Genomic DNA, 15,136 nt, shown 5'->3' on the forward strand with positions numbered 1-15,136 from the left:
ATAAGTCGTAATAATGATAAAGAGGGAATGATTTTAATCAATCGAAATGCATCGACATTTGGGAAAATCCTTGAACGTTCTCTAAAAAGGTAAGTAGTATTGAAGGATTGAGCATAAAAAGAGAGAGAAGGGGGAGGAGGGAGGAGGGAGGAGAGAGAGAGAGAGAGAGAGAGAAGAATGAAAAAGGACGACGGCTGCTGTATGGGGTGAATGTTCCAGCGGGGGTAGAGAGTCTTGGACCGCCCCTAGGCTCGACCAATCGTACGACATCGACGAGTACGCGTCGGCCAATGACAGAACGCTGCTCGTTCGGAGTCGAGCCACTCTGATCTTCGTCCTGTATAGGCAAGCGTGCGTCGAAAAAAAGAGAAGAGAAGAAGAAGAAGAGGAAGAGAGAAGACCACCACCGTCACCGCCACCGCCACCGCCACCGCCACCACCACCATCACCACTACCACCACCAACACCACCACCACCACCATCACATCACCGCTGTCGCCGCCGTCGTCGTCGTCGCCGCCGCCGCCGCCGCCGCCGCCGCCGCCACCACCACCACCAGCAACACCAGCACCACCACCACCACCACCACCATCACCATCACCATCAGAGAGTTCTAAGCTATACCAACATCAGCACGGCACAAGCACGGCAACGGCGTTACGTAGCAAGTAGTGGAGCGAGTTCGCTTTTACTAACTTGGTGACTTGGTCACTCAGTGAGTGTGCCTTCAACGGAGGCCAAAGGAGTCCTTATAATCGACGCTTGCATAATTACCTATCAAGAAGAACGATCTTTATCCGCCCTCGGCGTGTGTGTCTTCGTTACGATATCCCACGTTTAGCTTTTACTCTGTTGTGTCTTCGTCGTTTACGTAGCTACTCGTATGCGAATTACGAACGATGATAATCGTGCTAATAGATATCAATGCTTTTTACATTTTCAAAGAAGAAAGAAAACGGTGATCGAGCATGTGGAATTATCGATTATCGTGATTCATTCTTGCTTCTATTTTCTTCGGATACAAACGACGTCTATAAGTCGCAATGATCGACTATTGAACATCATTGGAATGCCAAGTGATCCGTTGCAAAGTGTTCGGAAATCTTACTTTAATAGACGTCTCAAAGTTATACACGTTATAATAAGACTGAGTGAAAAGTAAGAATTAATAATCAACGATTGAACTATATATATTAGATCGAAAAACGTTCGATCTTTCTCCCGTAAAAATTTGTGTGCTGTGTAACGGACTCAATGGAAAAGACGTGAACGACAACACCGTGGATATGAATGAATCGCGCGTGATTAAACAACGAGCTAGGCTCGTCGATCGTGCGAACATCGGATGTTTACTCTGATCGCGAGCCATTCTTTCGTTTCTCTCGCGATCGGCAATGTTGAATCGTCTACTAATATCAATAATAATAATAATAGTAATAATAATGGTATTACAAATTAAATCAGTAGTATGAAAGAAACATACCGTTGATAGAAATAGGAGAAGGAGTAGAAATCAAGGAGCTGTCGGGTTGTTCCGAATAATCGATTCGTTCGAATCAAAAGGAAGAAAATTTTTTAAGTTCGATTTTCTCAAAGGGCCCGAGTGTACCGCGTGTTTATGTGTACGTAGGCGTATGCGAGCGTGTTCATGAAAACCTTCGAGGTTCCTAAGAATGTCTGATAGTTCGGATCAGCTGTCACCGCCGAACAGCGACTGTAATAGTCAAATGGGTGGCTTGCATCGGAACACTGCTGCCGGACAATACAGCAATTCTTCGATGTCAGCCCTTACACTGAGCCATCATGCACAACCACAGAATTTAACGCCAACGTCGGACGGTAGTCCACAGTATCCCCAAGAATTGTCCACCTGCAGTTCGTCGAACGTATCTACGAATATTGGAAATATCGGTGGACTCTCACTCGGTACAACCATCAGCAATTTTACACCCGAACAAATATCCTGCATGTGCGAAGCCCTGTCGCAGAGTCAAGACATCGAGAAACTTACTAGGTGAAATAAATATATTTTCTTTTTATTTCGTCGGAAATAAAATTCAATGTCTAAATAAATAATATAAATAATTTGGATAAACTTTAATAATTATTTCTAACTACGATCGACACTCAATCGGTCCTCACCTCCCCCTTTACGTTTTACAATGAGTATTAAATCTTTTTCTATTTCTTCGTTCGAAAATTATTTTCTTAGAACGGTCGATCGTTACATTTGACAAATAACGTCGACCGTTTACATCTTATACCTCTCGTCGCTCGTTAATATTATTTCTTTATTTCTTCCTGCAAAGAATCGATAATCGTGAAAAGAAATAAACGAGACAATAAATGCCGACGCGAAGAAACATTGGGCCCTTCGTTTTAATAAAGCCGCACACTATCGAGCACAAACAAAACGAGTCGTTTGGCTCTGCTCGTAAACGGAACGAATATGCGGCTGTGAGATATGCCTGGCCGATAGTCGGTAAAAGGACCACGGGGGAAAAGGGGAGTAAGAGAAAGAGAGAATTGTTTGTAAGTGTGGTTTCAAATTCAACGCTCTAGGATTATTACCTAAATAACTTGACGGATATTAGGATGATTGTAAACGATCGATCGATCAAACAACTTTTCATAAAAATTCGATTTAGTATCGTAATTGAAATTTCTTTTATAATCAAAGTTAAAGTAATAGAACGGATTGAGAAAAACAAACAAACAAAACAAAATAAAAAAGAAATAAGAAAAAAAGCGTGTAATTGAAGGTTTCTCCTTGCATTTATCAGGTTTCTCTGGTCGTTACCACCCGGTGAGCTGCTGCGTGGCGGCGAGAGCGTTTTAATGGCTCGAGCGGCGGTAGCATTTCATCGTGGTGCCTATCACGAGCTCTACTCGATCCTCGAGAGTCATCCGTTTTCGCCGCGACGGCATCCAGAACTTCAACAAATGTGGTACAAATCGCATTACCGCGAAGCCGAGAAGATTCGTGGTCGTCCTTTGGGTGCCGTCGATAAGTATCGACTTCGAAAGAAGTATCCATTGCCAAAGACGATCTGGGATGGCGAAGAGACCGTCTATTGCTTCAAGGAACGATCGAGGAATGCTTTGAAGGAGTGCTACATGAGAAACAGGTACCCGACGCCCGACGACAAGAAAAACTTGGCCAAGAAAACGGGCCTCACGTTGACCCAGGTCTCTAATTGGTTTAAAAATCGAAGACAAAGGGATCGTACGCCGCAAACCAGATCGTAAGTTGATCGTTTCTCTCTCTCTCTCTCTATCCCTCTCTCTCTCTCTATATATATATATATATATTTTTTTTTTTTGTTTTTCTTTTTCTTTTATTAATCAAACAACTCTTTCAAATTCGTAAACACGCGCGCGCGTATAAATTTCAAAGAACGTTCACAAATTCGAATCCTATCGCACTTTCGAGAACACTCGAAAGAATGATGACAGAAAAATTGTGATCTACATACCGAGAGACACCTTTCTTTTTTCTTTGTCTTTTCTCTTTTCTCTCGAATACCATAGAAATTCTCGGTGAAGAGTAATAAAAGCGTCCCGTGACGAGAGTTTCGTGTATGGAGGGCACATGTATCGACAGGGGGTCTCTTCTTTTTCAAGGAGCAACAAGTGTTTCGACATGTGTCCTCTGACCCATGTCCTTCTTTTTCTTTTTTTTTCGGGTCCGTCGTAAAAAATCGGTAAATCATTTGGTATAGATATGCGACATGAACTACTGTGTCATTTTTAATTAACTGATTGTTTGTTCGAGGAAAAGGTTGGTTAATAAATAACTTCTCAAAAGGAAAAAGATCGAATTCGTCAGGAAAATATATTTGTTCGTTTTGCAAGGAAATGTTTCAACGATGATGATGATGATGCCTGGTACAATTGCTTTTTCAATCAGGATTCCTAATTCCTTCTAAACCATTAAAGATATAAGTGAAAGGGTGTGTTAAACAAAACGGCAAGACGAATCAATTCGATAAGGAAATGTAATTCTAGCGAACGATTATCTGATACGAGAATTTATTTACCTTTCGACCGGCAAAGATGTATACAAACTTATGAGGGATTAAATAAATGCAAGGGGGTGCGATCTCGATGAATGCGATTAGAACACTGATTAGTTGGCAAGATTATTAAAGAACATTTTGATAAGCCATCAAGAATGGCCGAAGGATAACAATTTTTTTTTATGAAATATATATATATATATATATATATTTCATATAAAATAATATTATTACCTAATTATCTCGATTATAAATAAATGAAAATACCGATGTTCTCGTCAACAAAAATACACTCGTACGTTTCTAACCATATGAATGATGCAGTAATTAAATGCGTAGATTAACTCAACATCATACCACCTTTCGGCGAATTTTGCTGACTCGCTGATGTTATATGTAGTGTTCTTTTTCGGTGCGGACACATGGTATCGACTTCCGACCGTGATATTAAAGAATAAAGAATAATAAGAAACTCGTGATTTTAATATATTCGAATTCACAATTTAATCGACCTAGTCCCATAAATGAATTTATTATCAATGATTGGCCAGTTTCTGTAAACGTTTTTGTTACGCCAATGATATTAAATTTTGCCAAGTTTAACATTTTGATTTGATTTTCAAGGCTTCCCGATAACGACAAGATAAAAAGAAAAATTGTAGGATTGGATTGTATTTATCAAAAAGAAAGAAAAAAAAAGAAAAGAAAAGAAAAGAAAAGAAAAGAAAGTAAGAAAGAAAGAAAAGGAGTAACAATACACACGTGTCATGTAAGATATTCTTTCGAGGCAATGGCCGATATCACGGCGCAGTCAGAGTATCGCAAGGCGTACTCGTCGAACGAATCACCGTACGTAAAGCCGCGCGTGCGTACACACATTTACTAGTAATGCGTGTAGTATTTATGTTTGTGCCTACGTACAAGCGTGCAATAGTATAGGTACATAAAGAAAGGAACGAACTCCGCGTTGTTATGGCTACGACTTAACCGCGGTCATGGGCTAACACAGAAGGCCTCGTCTCGAACGTTTCTTCTGGACCAATCGACCGAACTTGCTAACTGGACTCTATAATTCAATAGAAAATATATCTTCTGATCGTTTATTTGGGATATTTTAACAGAATGAATAATAAGAGAGAGAGAGAGAGAGAGAGGGGGGAGAGAGATGATAATATTAAAATTGATTGAAAAATAATCAACGAAACAATAAAAATCATAAATCGTTTAGATAACGAAATATTACTTTTTTCGAAACGCTTGACGTACATAAGTTATTAATTTCAAATGATGTGAAAGAGCAGATTTTGTTAAAAAATGGAAAAGAAAAGAAAAGGGAAAGAAAAATCGAATAATTAATTATCTTCGCGAGGAAAGAAAATTATCGGGAGCATAGGTAGCGAAAAGGAATGTTTTGTAATTGCGTTAATAAGGAGAAGGAAAAGATTGCGGAATGGACGCGGAGCTTACTCGCGGTGGGACGGCCCAACGAAGATAAATCGGGGTAGCAGGGGAGGGCCGGCCGTGGCCTTTATGTAGTAAACTATTGGTAGTGCGAACAGCTCAATGGTGAAACGCGAGATGTAACCGTAGCTGCGTCATAAAACGGTAATGGGGCGTCGCGTTTCCTTTTCCTAGAGTCTTTCTCGAAGGAGAACGTTAAGGGCGGAAAAAGGGAGAAAGGTCGAATCGGTTCTTCGCCGAAAAACTACTCGCGAGGGATTCATCTTTGCTCGAGCCATCTTTGATCTGATCTATCGAAAGAAGAAAAAAGGAAGATCGATACGAATGGTAAAAAAAAAAAAGAAAAAAAAAAAAGAAAAAAAAAGAGAAAGAAAAAACCGAACCAATTCTCTCTTCTTTCTTTCGTTTTCTTTTCTTTTTTTTTTTTCTTTTTTTTTTCGTCTACAATTCCACAACTTTCTCATTTATACATTCGCAAGTAATAAAAATAAAAATGATCCAAAAATGTTGCAAATCTTCCTATCTCTTTCTCTCGATTCGATCGGTTATGTAATTTTTTTTTTTTTTTTTTATTTATTTTTTTTCTTTTTGTTAACACATTATAAGAAAACAGTGGAGGTAAACGTAAAAGAAGGGTGTTAAAAAGAGGGGAGAGTAAGAGAAAAAAGAAAGGCGAAGGAGGCCATGCGAGGACCACCATAGGGCGTATTTCTTAAGGCTTAGGCCTTGAAGAGCGCGAAGCATAAAAATGCTTGCGCCCTTGCGTCTATATAAAAAGAGAGAAAAAGAAAAAGGAAAGCAGGACAAGAAGAAGGAAGGAAGAAAGGAAGGAAGGAAGGAAGGAAGAAAGAAACGAAGGAGAACCGTGGCCATGGGCGGGGTCGTTGTTGCATATGGACCACCGTGTGTACGCACGTGCTTCACAGTCTAGCACGTATATACATCAAGAGAAACTGGCGTACACGTATACGTGTGTATGCGAGAACACTTTTATTTTCACGAGCAGTAAAACAATGCGAGAATAAAGTGGCTTTGCTCCTGCTCCTTTGATTCTCTCTCTTTCTCTCTTTCTCTCTTTCTCTCTCTCTCTCTCTCTCTCACTCTCTCTCTCTAGTTCTCTTTTTCTTTCTCGTCGCTAAACGAAAAGAAGAAAATTCTCAGAAGTTGGTCAGGCAAGTAAAAATTGCCTTTGCGAGTGCGTACCCTCAAAATGTGAGGGTCAAAAGCTAATCGTTCTAGACCTAGGACCTTCCGCGTGAGTTATAAGTTTCTTCTGGGTTCTTAAGACAATGGCAGAGAGCTCGCATGTGATCCTCGAAAACGCAAGATTTATGAGGGAACTTTGTGGGATGAAGAACACGAACGAAAAACGTTCTTTTTTTTTCCAAAGAAACGAATGAAATAAGTGCTTGTTAACTTATGATTTTTCTTTCGGAAACGATCGTGATTAATAGATGGAAATATTATCGATGAGATATATCGTCGAATTTAATGTATTTCTCTTTTTAGGGATATGCTGCCACTAAATTGTCAAAGCACAACGAACAGTACAATAAGTAATTCGGTGAGCAACGGAGGCAATATGCAATCATTGCAGAGTATCGATTCGGACAGTCCGAATTTAGCGATGTCACCTTTATCAACGATGGGTATGTCGCCAGCAGCAATGAATCCATGTAGTCCAATGGGTATGAGTCCTATGGGGCCTCATCATCATGGATACGCGACTCCTGTAACGCCGTCCTCCGTACACACGGCTCATCCACACAATGGTGGTTTAAGTCCGATGAACGACGTTAAAGCGTTATGCTATGGTCGTAGTGTTTACGACAGCGGTGAGTTCAAGTTTTGTAATTAAAAAATATTTATTTATTTTTGAATAATTTTTAAAAGAATTTCCGTGATCATCCTTCCTCGAAATTTCTTCAGGTAAAGACGTCGAACAGAGTTCGGTTTATTATCCCAGTCATACCAGTATGCATCATCAATATTATCAACAAACCCATCATCAAATGATGTCCGGTTCTCATCATCATCATCATCATCAGCAAGGCATGCCAACGGGCTACGAAATTATGTTACCTCCGCCGCAACATTCCATGTGACCAACGGATTACGATGGCGAACGAAACGAGCAAGGTCATCACGGACCGAATGACGATTCCTTGGCTCGTATTCACGCCTTTGCCTGATTTTTCGTGTCCCAAAGTTTTTCCATTGGTGTATCATCATCATCATCATCATCATCATCATCATCATCATCCTCATCATCGTCGTCATCATTATCATCATCATCATCATTGTGTAATATCGATGCTAACGAAAGGACAAATTTTCTTCGATCGTCGATTTTCGTCACGTGGGGGAAAAAAAAAAAAAGAAAAAATCATTCATACCGACGACAGACAATACACACATTTGAGATATTTTTTTAACTCGCTATCCGTAACAAACGGCGGATCAACTATCGTTCTTAATACTGACGATAAAAAAAGAAAAAAAAAAGGAAAAAGAAAAGGAGAAGAGAAAAAAAGGAGAAAAAAAGGAGAAAAAAAATCGAAAAAAGAAAAGAAAAAAAAAGGAAAAAAAAAACAAAAAAGAAAAAAAAGGAACAAGAAGAAATTAAAGAACGATTCGACTCGTCACTTAAAAACTGTGATTACCAAATCGGTGCGGTACCAACCAATTTCTTCGAATTGAAGGGCCTAAACGTATCTTATAATAAATTAAATAGCGATCGGTGCATTGAAAATGCATTTAAATTGTGCAAAAGAACATCGGCCATCTTTGCAAGGAACGTGAAATAAATGATTTAACCAATGGGAGACCGAGGCAATATCCATTAAATATCAGGGAGGAGCTCGAAAACTGGTTTTACCCGTGCGCGCACGCACGTATGCACATACATACAATGCACACACCATACACACACACACGCACGCACGCATACACATACCACACAATTCTTTAATTTACTTTTGAGATATCATGGCGTGTATTAGAAAAATCCTGCTGTGTAAGTAAATTTTAACGAATGACGGATATGATTCGATAGCCGTAATACTTTGATGAATTTTTAAAAATACTTCTCGTCGAATTTTTTTCTTAAATAGAGTATTCTATGTCACATCGAGTTAGTACATACATACTTAATGAACTATATCATCGAAGTGATAGAAAAATTAAAATCAATTACGATTATAACGGACAACAAGAAAAAAAAAGTAAGTAAATAAATAAATAAATAAATAAAAGAATAAATAAATAAATAAACTAGTCGAATTTTATGAAATTCGTGTAGTAATGTCCATAACGCGAAGCGTACGTTAAAAAAAAAAAAGAAAAAAAAAGAAAAAAAAAGGCGTTTAGATTTCAAAAAAATCAACAACGATCCATAACAATTTATTGACAGAATAAAAACGTTTAACGTTTTTTTAATGATATTTAACGATATATTTTCGACATAGTCCGCACAATATCTTTTACGTTTTATAAATATCAATTTATCTATCATGTATCTCTGTACTACCTTGCTTTAAACGGATTAAATTAAAATTGCATAAATATATATATATATATATATATATATATATATATATACATATATATATACACATATAGATGTATGTATGTATGTATGTATGAATCGACTAAAAAGAAATATATTTATGTTGAACTTACAAATACGATTCCGACGTAACACGCTGTAGCAGTGTGTGGAAATAAGTATGATGATCATCGAAATTACTGTTAAAGACGAACTTCTTTTATTTTCCAATATTCCTATGTATATAAAAAAAAAGCATATATAATATTCTAATGATAATGTATGTAATGTATATAATGAGAGAAAGTATCTGTGTATTCCCCAAAATTAGTGATTTTTAATAAATAAAATGTAATTCGTACTGAGAGATCTTCTCAGAATTAAATCAAAGAAAAAAAATATGTATTATTTCTTATCTTTGTAGGATAGTCGATCGAACACATAAAAAAAAAGAAAGAGTTACAAAAGGAAATAACCTTAAGTCAATTTTATAAAGTACGCGTTTAGAAAATATTAAAAACCATTGATTACTTATACTTACCGTATGTATTAAAATGCATACAGATAAGTTTCTCTTTTGCAAAATAACAAGGTAAACGAAAAAAATAAATCTATATAAATCCAGAGAAAATTACTCGCTTTAAACACTATATGATCGACTTTATTATTACCTTCGTAATAAACTTCGTCATGATAGAATCTAACGTTCTAATTGGTCAATAGTTAAAATCCTTCGTTTCTATTGGCTGACCATATTAAATCGTGATTGGACAATTTCAAAAAAATTAATCATTAAAATTTAAAATAATTCCTTGCCATACACACGTAAATGACAATAATATATATATATATATTATTATTATTATTATTATTATTATTCTATTGACATAATAATAAAATGTATTTTAATAAATATATAAAGAGATCGACGTTATTCATATAAATTTCAATGAAGGTTATATACGAGGAATATTTTATAATGTATATTTTATTATTATTATCAGATTAAGTAGCTTTGTTGTTAATAATTGTTGAGAAAAATATAAATTTTTTTTTTTATAAATGAAGAATCCAAAAAATTAGTGCCATTTCATAAGCACGGCGCTGTCAAGAACATACCAGTAAACATGGTCATGTGATGCAAAGGCCGAGTTATTTATAGAATACTTTGTAGCAAGTATAGGTTGGCAAGATATATAAATGTAATGTCTGCAATTGCACTTTATAAGCATTATATAGATAGAATTCAGTGTGATTGGACCGGATTAGAATTATAATATGTCATATTTATTAATGGATATAAAGTAGCCCCTCGGTATTGTTATAATAATGTAAATAATTGAATCTTAAATAGTGATTGTACTGTCACTGCACTTACTCTCTTCAGTGTATAAAAAGTACATGCAATAATTACGTTTCAAGTTTGTAAAATATTCTCACATTTAAATGCTAGTGATTCATTTTCTGACTATTCCCTTTTAATTGAACTGCAAGATATTTGAAAAACATCCATAGTTATGTCAAAACCTGATGCACCTAAGTTTGTGACAGCACTCTTTTCCTTTAAGGGAAAGAATAACGATGAAGTATGTGAGATCTTATTCTAGTAAAAATAATGATTTACAGATAAGTCGATCCAATACATCTCAAATTTGGATTGTAATTTACAGTTGTGCTTTAAGAAAGGTGATATAATAACGATAACTCAAACGGACGATGAAGGTTGGTGGGAGGGTACGTTGCATGATAAAACTGGATGGTTTCCATCTAATTATGTCAAAGAGCATAGAGTACCAGGTGAGATTTATATCTTATACAAGTATTATATTAAATAAATGATATGTTATATCATTCTGTTGTATCAAGATTTGATTCAATTTTTCTTATATAAGAATTTATATTATTGCAGATAATGGACTATCTTCTGTTAAAGTATCCTCAGATAAAGGTTTACCGGAATCACCTGTTCATCAGAAACTTAATCGTGATATAGTAATAAAAGACATTGTAGATTCCGAAAGAATTAATGTAGCGGAATTACAAGGCTTAGTTAATAATTTCTTGCAACCATTAGAATCATCAAATATGTAGGTCTCATGGCATCTGATTATTTTTCATCTAACATTATATTCATTATACTATTATAATCATGAATTAACTATATTATAATCCTAGATTAAAAAAGGAAGAGTACAAACAGTTATTAGGTAATATACACGAAGTTTTGGAAATGCATCAACGTCTTCTTACAAATTTGGAAGCTACCGTTCTACAAGGTGTAGCTGGTAGAATAGGAAATTTGTTTTTAACTCTTGCTCCAAGATTAAAATCTATTCATACCGCATATTGTAATAATCATCCACAAGCGGTCTGCATTCTTGATAGATACAGGTAAAAAATATATTGCATAGTATTCATGTTATTTCCCCCTCTCTCTCTCTTCTCTCTCTCTCTCTCTATTAGAGAAATAGTTTCTATTGGAGAAATTACAAGAAGTACTGTTACAGAGACGAATTAAATGAATTTATGGAAGATAGCGGTGCAATTTCTCCAGGTATATTAGTTTTAACGACGGGTCTTAGTAAACCATTTAGAAGATTAGACAAGTACTCTGCTATGCTACAAGAATTAGAAAGGTACACGGAAAAAAATCATTCCGATAGAGGAGACACGCAACGAAGTATAGCGGTTTATAGGGAAATAGCGGTAAAATTGATATTTGTCATAAAATTTGATCTAACATAACGTATGAAAGATGCTTATTATTATCAAACGTTAATAGGATTCTTGTTCTTCGATACGTAAACAACGTGAATTAGCACTACAGGTATTAACTAGTGGCATTAAAGGTTGGGAAGGTGAAGAATTAAGTTCCCTTGGTGAAATACTTCACGTTGGATCTGTGACTCTAGCGACAGGTGTAGATAGAAGAGACAGATATTTCGTTCTCTTTCCCTCTACGTTATTAGTATTGAGTACCAGTCCAAGAATGAGTTCTTTTATTTATGAGGTATACTATCATTTCAAAATTGTCTAAAGCATATTACTTTTTATATATGAATTTGTCCATGTAAATTTAACTATTTCCTAGGGGAAACTCCCATTGACAGGCATTAATGTTACAGCAACAGAGGACACTGATGAAATAAGGAATGCTTTTGAAATAACGGGTATAGTCAATTCTGTGATTATTTAAATTTTTACAAATCAAATATTATCTATATCATTTCTTTTTCGTAGGACCAATGATTGAAAATATAACGGTATTGTGTGCAAGTAAAGAAGAGAGGCAACGTTGGATTGAGCTTCTAGTCCAAGAACAGGGTACCAATGTATTGAAATCACCAACAATGCCTCGAGTGAGTTATAATCATCCTCCGTATACGCGGCTCTCGAGGTACTTTGCAAGGCTCGTGAGGAAAAAAATCATAGAAGTTGAATTAATGAAAAAGTTACTTTATATTCAATATGTCTTAAAGCCAGATTTAAGTAACGTAAAGATGCGCAGATGTAATGTAACGTATACTATTTTTCCTAACAAAAGTAGCGAATGTATGTCCGATTGTGAAACGATTATCGACAATGAAAATAGTCAAGATCCGCCAAAAATATTACGTAAATCTACTTTAACGCTCGATGTCAGATACGAGGTTGGAAATACCGATCTTCGTACCTATGGTATAGAAAGTAATTCTCTCACGAACTTTGCATCGAGGGCCGCTTACGGGGATCGTTCTACGTTCGAAACCAGCAAGAGTTTACCTGCTGGCCGTACAACGAGCCACGTCCTGCCAAATATATTACTTTCTACAAGTAATTCTGCAGTGCCAATTTTACTACCGCGAACACACGATCATTATCGAGAAAATTTAGACATACCACGCGAATATATGCCTTGCGGTGGTACAATAAAATGTTGGGACGTTGTCGAGCTTTATCCAAAAATACCAGACATCTCAAAACTCAGTGTTCAAGATTCTGTAACACACGTAAACAGAGCTGATAATGGAAATCTAAGAAATGATCAACATTTATGTCCTACTACCAGTTTGCACTCATCAGATTCTGGAATGGCTGAAAGTTATCACTTAAACTCAACAGAGCTTAATTCCTGTTACAAATCTCAAAGATGCAGTCATAGTAAATATATAGATCCAATAAGAACGTCTCATAGTGAAAGCGAAATTGATGAAAATAAATTTGAACATCAATGCATTTGTACTTCCCCGTTTGGCTCTACACCCAGAGATAGCGAACGTTCATTCCCTTCGTCAGAGAATATTAATAAGATGTCGCATTCGGTAAAGCAACCTTCCTCCAGCTCTATTAAAAAAGATGTAAAAGACGCATTTGATAATATGAAAGAAGAAACAGAGAAAAACATTGTGTTTCTTACTACAAAAGATTATGAAAATATTAAGCACAAAAGGTTTACAGAACCAATTCCACATTTACACCAAAGTAATCTTAAAAAAAAGGGAAAACGAATGGTCCGTCCAGTACAACCAACTATTGAAGAACAACCTGAACAAACTGGTCAAGTTTATAGATCAGGATTATATGCTCATTGGTGGCTCAAGAAAACAATTCCATTGTCAGGATGCACGGAACGAGGCAAGCTTCCATGGCATGGCTGTTTTTTTTTTCTTTTTTCTTCTCAATTGGATTGATTTCCTTTCATTGATTTCACCACTAATAATCATTTATCATCAATGATTTTATGCTTCTATTTCACAGCCATGTTGTGTGAAGAATGCTTTTGCTTTGCTAACATAACTATTCATAAAATACATATAACCGGGAAAGAACACGAATCACGTAGAAATTTATATTATTATTTATCCTTTTCACGTTCGTATAACGAATATGCATTGTGCTCACTTTCTTTTTTAGTTTAGTCAAGTTCTTTTTTCTTTTTGTAGGTAGGGCGTGTGCTCCGAATGCTTTTTATAATTCATTATAGATACAAAAAAAAAAAGAAATTTCATGCGTTACTATTATTAATGTTTATAAAAAATTATTTTATATAGATGAACAGTCAGATGAGCGGGAAACGCCAGCGGTCGGCAGCGGATCATTGTTTATCTCCAGGGATTAAGACTCCTTGGAGTATCGCTTCGTTACGTCCAGCCCCACCTTTATATACACTCAAGACATTTGGTAAGATCGCAACGCGTATATAACTTTTCTTCATTTCGTAAATATATATATATATATATCTGTCAGTCATTGCATCTGTTGTACAAGAGAAATTTATACGATCAATGAACTCGAAGAGAATAGAGACTCTGTTTTTCACTATAGTGTTTTGTTCTTAACAGATGAACGTCAATTTGAAGAAGATGCAATTATTCTAAAAATAATAGAAAGTTACTGTCTTTCTGTCAACAGTAGATTTACCATGAATTCTAATGAATCTAATTGTAAGTACATAACTTTTTTGTAGATGTGTATATATTACATATTTATTATGATAAATTTTATATCTTAGCTATGATGGATATTGAATGGCAAAGAACGCGCGATGCATCATCGATGCACAAGAGAGGTGTAAATTGGGATACTCGTGCTGATCGGTATATTCTTTTAATCTATCTTTAATATATTACTTATGAATTATCTGTTTAATTCGAATATTGTATTGTTCAGGTCATTATCGGAAACTGTAAAAACCTTAAAAAATCAAATGACAGATTTACAGTCACAAATGTCATTACTTACTAAACAATTAGATGAAGAAAGAAGATCTCGCCTTTCATTAGCTGCTACTGTAAAACGCAGTATGGCTGCTATGGATAGTTCCATATCTTAAAATTTATAATTAACATTCAGGAAATAAATTCGTCAAATTTGAATTTAATTCATGCTACTCGCATGCATCTTAACGCGCAAAAGGATGCATCGTACTTGGAATGTTTTCAGATATCTTTAAGTTCATAACATAGATTACGGTAACGTTAAGATAGTAAAATGTTATTTATCTATTTTTATAGTAACTCGTTCATTCATAAAATAAATGAAGGTTTCATCATGTGCCTATTTTACATACATTGTAAATTATATCATATTCTCAAATTAGTGTCTTATACTACATCTTGTTAATAACAGC

At 35.7% G+C, this 15,136-nt stretch overlaps 2 protein-coding genes and 1 long non-coding RNA gene across 4 annotated transcripts; 2 read left to right on the forward strand and 1 right to left on the reverse strand.

Annotated features, from left to right (window-relative positions):
- The first annotated feature begins 642 nt into the window (after positions 1–642).
- Positions 643–8,942, forward strand: Six4 (homeobox protein six4). The gene is made up of 4 exons (XM_035862382.2): positions 643–2,014; positions 2,784–3,245; positions 6,990–7,315; positions 7,410–8,942. The coding sequence occupies exons 1-4, from the start codon at positions 1,674–1,676 to the stop codon at positions 7,583–7,585; spliced, it is 1,305 nt and encodes a 434-aa protein (XP_035718275.1). The 5' UTR covers positions 643–1,673; the 3' UTR covers positions 7,586–8,942.
- On the reverse strand, positions 7,524–9,662 carry LOC146872787 (uncharacterized). The gene is made up of 3 exons (XR_014982521.1): positions 9,569–9,662; positions 9,162–9,263; positions 7,524–7,796 (listed from the first exon to the last, which is right to left on the reverse strand). It is a non-coding gene; the product is annotated as an uncharacterized LOC146872787 (long non-coding RNA).
- A 493-nt stretch (positions 9,663–10,155) lies between these two features.
- RtGEF (Rho-type guanine nucleotide exchange factor) lies at positions 10,156–15,121 on the forward strand. Of its 2 annotated transcripts, XM_035862403.2 has the most exons (12): positions 10,171–10,613; positions 10,698–10,824; positions 10,937–11,114; positions 11,203–11,418; positions 11,535–11,733; positions 11,810–12,037; positions 12,119–12,197; positions 12,268–12,386; positions 14,058–14,187; positions 14,349–14,450; positions 14,519–14,603; positions 14,677–15,121. In XM_035862403.2, the coding sequence occupies exons 1-12, from the start codon at positions 10,545–10,547 to the stop codon at positions 14,837–14,839; spliced, it is 1,695 nt and encodes a 564-aa protein (XP_035718296.1). In that variant the 5' UTR covers positions 10,171–10,544; the 3' UTR covers positions 14,840–15,121. The 2 variants fall into 2 exon arrangements, with proteins under 2 accessions (XP_085515469.1, XP_035718296.1); XM_085659343.1 differs by lacking the exons at positions 14,519–14,603; positions 14,677–15,121 and having other exon boundaries at positions 10,156–10,613; positions 12,268–13,641.
- The last annotated feature ends 15 nt before the right edge of the window (positions 15,122–15,136 follow it).

This window comes from Vespa mandarinia, chromosome 9 (assembly GCF_050613455.1).
Source record: "Vespa mandarinia isolate Hongniang chromosome 9, ASM5061345v1, whole genome shotgun sequence".
Classification (NCBI taxonomy): Eukaryota; Metazoa; Arthropoda; class Insecta; order Hymenoptera; family Vespidae; genus Vespa; species Vespa mandarinia.

Bases quoted from the DNA above. Each gene is read 5' to 3' on its own strand.
- Six4 (XM_035862382.2), top strand. From the start codon at position 1,674: ATGTCTGATAGTTCGGATCAGCTGTCACCGCCGAACAGCGACTGTAAT. The intron at 2,015-2,783 runs GTGAAATAAATA...TGCATTTATCAG, and splicing joins GACATCGAGAAACTTACTAG to GTTTCTCTGGTCGTTACCAC. The intron at 7,316-7,409 runs GTGAGTTCAAGT...AAATTTCTTCAG, and splicing joins TCGTAGTGTTTACGACAGCG to GTAAAGACGTCGAACAGAGT.
- RtGEF (XM_085659343.1), top strand. From the start codon at position 10,545: ATGTCAAAACCTGATGCACCTAAGTTTGTGACAGCACTCTTTTCCTTT. The intron at 11,419-11,534 runs GTAAAAAATATA...GTACTGTTACAG, and splicing joins TGCATTCTTGATAGATACAG to AGACGAATTAAATGAATTTA. The intron at 12,198-12,267 runs GTATAGTCAATT...TCTTTTTCGTAG, and splicing joins GAATGCTTTTGAAATAACGG to GACCAATGATTGAAAATATA.